The 5,343-nt window shown below is 40.8% G+C and overlaps 1 protein-coding gene across 1 annotated transcript in view; it reads left to right on the top strand.

Moving 5' to 3' along the window:
• Positions 1 to 395: 395 nt before the first annotated feature.
• LOC136447421 (myotrophin-like) overlaps positions 396 to 5,343 on the top strand; it is a 5,198-nt gene continuing 250 nt past the window's right edge. The window contains exons 1-7 of the mRNA XM_066446335.1: positions 396 to 560; positions 1,774 to 1,851; positions 2,463 to 2,570; positions 2,970 to 3,074; positions 4,080 to 4,175; positions 4,650 to 4,736; positions 5,039 to 5,343. The exon at positions 5,039 to 5,343 is cut by the window's right edge and continues 250 nt beyond it. Of these exons, the coding sequence (XP_066302432.1) occupies positions 1,786 to 1,851; positions 2,463 to 2,570; positions 2,970 to 3,074; positions 4,080 to 4,175; positions 4,650 to 4,736; positions 5,039 to 5,065 (489 nt within the window). The 5' untranslated portion in view covers positions 396 to 560; positions 1,774 to 1,785 and the 3' untranslated portion in view covers positions 5,066 to 5,343. The remainder of the gene's footprint in view (positions 561 to 1,773; positions 1,852 to 2,462; positions 2,571 to 2,969; positions 3,075 to 4,079; positions 4,176 to 4,649; positions 4,737 to 5,038) is intronic.

A 5,343-nucleotide genomic window follows, 5' to 3' on the forward strand; every position in this document is an offset into this window, starting at 1 on the left:
TATGAACAATAAAAGCGGGTAGAACTGCTGTCTTTGTCTTTGTTGTCACTATGTCAGTATCACAGACCGGTACCAAAACAAATTTAGTACAAAACGCCAATCATTCACATCAGCTTGAAGATTGAACAACACCGGTACTATATAGTATAGAGTACTGTAGGAGCAGAGTACTGTAGGAGCATCTTCACTAAGTACAGTAGTAGCTCTAAAGAACGGTTGCAGTCAGATATGCAAAGACTAGGTGCAACAGACCGTTCGGTGTAATATAACCAGCTGCTGTCACGCCGCGTGCCTGCGAAGCTGGTGTGTTACGCCTAATGGCGGTTGTACTGGCTATATAGATGCAGATGTAGATACAGAGTACTACAAACAGCAGAGAGTGCAAAAGCGCCGCTAAAATTCGTGCAAACTCCTCACGTCTGCTTGGAGATCTGTCTGTCTATCACACAGCAAGACCGGTCGGACCACAACAGCCAGCCTGTTGCGTCACGGCAGCTGTGCATGCAGTCATCGGTACAGCCTGGCGAGGACGACACTGTTTACAGCGCTCTGGCCGTGAGGTAAGGTTGTCTATGGCTTTGTGTCCCCTTAGTTTGAGGATCTAAGGAGTTACACGGACACTTGGGCGTCTGAGGAGTTACTGTGTCACTTGGGGTGTCGGTGGATTGACTTAAAGAAGGGTTAAGACGGAGTTGTCGAAATAAGTTTGCATGCTTGCTTCAGACCCATACTGTTTTTAATATAGTCAAAAACATAATATGCCTATTTATGTATTATTGATACTCGAATGTATGTTTCTTGTAATAGATACCAAACGACGGACAGTCATGTTTCCATGTGTATGCAGCGCCACGAGTTAAATGAAAACTGTGTTCTTGTTGTTGGGCTTGGTGTCTTGCAACCCTCCCTTTTTCAGGCTTGTAAGACAACATATATAATTAGCATTGTACAAAGATACAATCCTGTAATAGGTGACATACTGTGGCTCTATACGGACGTCATACAGCCCCTACAATTCGTTGTGAGGTTGGCAGTGACTCAACCGTGTATACTTTTGCTAGCTCCCTACAACTGTATACAGAAAAAATACTTTGTCTGTATCTCATTTGTGTAGACAACTATTTTCAAATTCCCAAATGACACATAAGCATTACTTATTCATGAGATGCCATTTTTGGTTTAGGTCGGTAAATTTTAGTATATGGCATTGTCCGTCCCAGATCAAAATCGATGACCCTATGAATCGATTTTAATACCCTAATGGTGAGGACATACAGGGGGCAGGTAAAAGTAGGGAGCTAATTTGTCTCGTGTCTGGTTGACTGAGCACATAAAGTACATTGTGTTGTACTGCCATATTGGAAAATATGTTTGGCAACAAATTGTGTTCGGTCACTTTTTAGTTGGTTGAAAGGAGGTACAGTCAAACCTACGACCGCCTCTGCAGAAGGAACGCCTAGCCTCTGTAATCACTTTTTGGTGATCTCTTATATATGTTTTCCAACGACATAGCCAGTAAGAAACCGTTTATAATCTACTGTGGTCATTTTCTTCAAGTTCCTCCAGTGATCAACATGCATGGACAGGTTTGACTGACATCTACCCAAAAGAAGTAACAGATATGCCTACAAATTTCAGTGCCCCCTCCAAAACATGGATAGATTCTTCATTGAAACAGCCATTAATGCACATGAGTACACACATTTCCGAACAATGTGAAGGGAACTTAGACATTTACCTAATCAAGAGTATTGCATATTTTGTCCTTTCCAGATCCCTCACACCATGTCTAACATGAATATCAGCAAAATTCTGAAGAGGCATAGCTCTAAGGAACTCCCAACCAACCGGGTAAGAACCGCGTATACATTTATCCGCATATAACCGAATAATATGTTCTCCCCTCCGTAAATAGTTTGTTTCATCAGCTTGCAATTGGTAAATGAATTGAACATAGTTTTCTTGTTTACACACCTTATTGTTCCCCTACAAACGTTTCGAAAGATTCATGATGTTGTGTTTGAGAACAGAATATTTATTCATACTCATATAACTTATGTTCGTGCCTCCGTAAATAGTTTGTTCTATCAGATTGGTAACGTTAAATCAATTAAACATAGTTTTCTTGTGTACACAACCTCATTTTCCCTCTAAAAACGTTTTAAATGATAAAATTGTGTGCGTATGGTGTTGATGCTGATGGTAGATATTACTTTTTATTTATAGTACTTTGGTACCCTTTTCTTTCGTAACCCAGTTGTAATGGTATTTGTAAACGCAGGCAAATAAATCATTTAATGTTTTTATATAGAATCGGTATCTTTTCAGCTAAGATTATTTCAAGTAAAGACACAAAGAAATAAGATTATATGAAATAAATCTTACTTTATCAGCCTTTTCATTATTTTCTGTTCTTTTGTGTCAGCTTGATCCTAATTTTACATTTTCTGACCACTTTCTAGGACCTACAAGACTTGGCGGATGTCCTGTGTTTGACGGCAAAACGTGGTGACGTCATGGGAGTGATCAAAGTGCTGGACAGCGGAGCCTCCGCCAACGCGGCAAACAGGGTAGGAAGGAGTGAATGAAAGACAGCATGGATGGATGGATGGATGGATGAATAAATGAATGAATGAATGATTGTTTGCGTCTTACCTGTTCAACTGAGCTGACTCAGTTAGGTATATATATCCATATATGTAGTAACTATACTTATCTGAAGAAGTTTTGGGTAGTTATTCATCTATACCTACGCTTTTAGACAGCATAACGTGAGGAGCTGTGGATACATATTTGGTATGTTGGTTGGTAGAAGTGGTTGAAGCGTTTTATTATGCCTCCTAGCGGCTATTTTTGGTACTGCAACAGAACGTTCGGTTTTAATATCTCTTGTTCTGGTCATTTTTCCGTGGCGGATAGCTATTTATGAACAAGAATAAGAACTAACAGTGTTTCTGTGTTTCCCCCAGATGGGAGTGCTGCCGATGTGGGCGGCTGTGGACAGCGACGCCGCGAACATCCAGGTCATCAGGTACCTCCTGTCCAGGGGTGCCGACGTGCAGATCAGGAACAAGGTATACATAGGAGAGGGAACAAGTAAAGCTGAGGGGTTCAGGCGAATACATGATTGAATGAATGAATGAATGAATGAATGAATTATACCCGATAAGGGGAGGAGAGACAGAAGTGAATCGAGCACTACAGAAGAACAACGAGTACCACAAGCCTTGATGACATACTAATATGATGGATGTCATATACCGCGAGATTTGTAAATATGTTTTATCCTTTGAAGATGTATCAATACTGTTATATTTTAACTTAAGTGAGATGAAACTATGCTCTCCTACGGGAGGAATAAAGAAGAAGAAGAAGAATGGGCGAATAAATCAACAGATGGATACATTCATGTAAATAGATCTCTTGAATGAATATTTTGAATGACTGAATGAATGAATGAATGAATGAAAGAATTAATGAGCGAATTAATCAATCAACAGATGGATAAATAAATTGATATGAGGGTAGAGATCACGCTCTCTATCGCCAGAGATCGCTTTCAGGATCTCTACCAGTACAATCTGCGATTCTACCAGTCCCGATCGGAATCTCTGTCGACCGAAACTCCAATCGCGATCGATCTCTGCTGGTGGAGTCATGCACCGATTGGCATCAACTTTCACAGCTTTACTGGCAGAGATCCTGATCGCGATCTTGGTCGACCGAATCTCCGATCGCGATCTCTACAGGTAATAGAATTGCCGGTTCTGCCCGGATCCCAATCTCTACCCTAACATAAAAAAATCAACCAGTAATGGAACTTAAGCTTTGAGCCAAATAGCAGCTATTCATGCGACTGGATATGGTTTTGGAAATGGTCAGACGTCTCAAGTAGCATCCACTACGTCAGTGACACTAAGCTTCACTTCGACAAATCTTGCTCAGTGTCCGTGACAAAAAGTAGCGGATGCTACTTGAAACGTCTGACCGTTTCCAACATCATATCTAGCTACTTGAATATCTTATCACCTGGATGTCTAACCTTAATCAACGTAAATGCACCTTTACCCTGCCTACAGAACGGCGAGAGCCTCCTGCGGGTGGCGGGACTGAGAGGCCGGTTGGACGTCGTGAAGATCCTGACTGACGCCGGGGCCGACCTCATGGAGGACTCGGTAAGTGCTTGATAGCATACGCCATCTTCATAGATGATTCAAAGCGATTCTAAGTACATGTACTATTGTAGTAACCTTTTGTTTCTGTTCTTTCTTACCATGTATCCTGTCAGTAGTCAAGCGTCGTCGGCTAAGTCTTGCCACGTTACTTGCCAGAGTGAACCTGATGGTAAACTGCGTCTTTGGTCTCTAGAAGGAGAATAAGCTGTCTTGCATCAAAGAATACTGATTGAGTCTAAAACTTGTTGAAACTACCTTTTCTGGTAAGAGGTATGCCAGGAAATACTGGAACCTGAATTTTGCGTGTGCTTCAACTCTTCAAAGGAGGACATATGATGATGATTATGACGTAGCCTGTTCTGATGGCTACGGATGTAGCTGTTCTTGAAAACTTTAACCGACAGCAAAAAAAAATATATGAAGACAGAAATTGTATAAAAACTATTTTCAAATCCCTTACCTGTCTCCACACAGGACGATGGCGAGGCAGAGGGCGAAGGGGAAAGGTCAAATGTTGGGGTCATGTACACTGTGGTGCGAGACCTGGACGCGCCTTCTCAGGTTGGCAATGTCTGTTTGTTGTTTTGTATCAGATTCTATTTCCTTCCTTTTGGATCCTTTCAGATGTATTTTGTTGTTATTTTTTTCGTCTTTTTTCAAGCGCCTCTTTGTTTGCTCAAGTTACTCAAGTAAGTGGATACGCTTTGTAAAGAAAACTTGTAAGACGCAAGCAAAGGGATACATTTTTATATAACATATGGATAAGTTCTGGCTGTTACCACACTTATCCAGTTGCTTGCGTAACTCTTGTATCGAGCATTTTATCATCTTCATCGACGTTTTTTCTGTTTCTTTGTTTACAGAAAAAGGAGCCGATGAGCCAATGTTGAAGAAGCCGAAAACTTTCAGACTGACAATTTGTATATAAGATTGTTTGCTGGTATTTGATTAAAAATTACTTATTTCAGACTGATATTTTTTAACTGATATGGATGTTATGTCTGCGACGTTAATATGAAGAATGTACGTGTTTCCCAAAAAACAACATTTTTTTATTTGCAAAGCCACGCCCGAAGGCTAATTGCGCGTACAGTATGGAAGTAAAGTAATGGAGTACATACCACCAAGGAGGTCTCCCTGATACCACCATTGTCTTATCAACTACAAG

Source organism: Branchiostoma lanceolatum, chromosome 13 (genome assembly GCF_035083965.1).
Source record: "Branchiostoma lanceolatum isolate klBraLanc5 chromosome 13, klBraLanc5.hap2, whole genome shotgun sequence".
Classification (NCBI taxonomy): domain Eukaryota; kingdom Metazoa; phylum Chordata; class Leptocardii; order Amphioxiformes; family Branchiostomatidae; genus Branchiostoma; species Branchiostoma lanceolatum.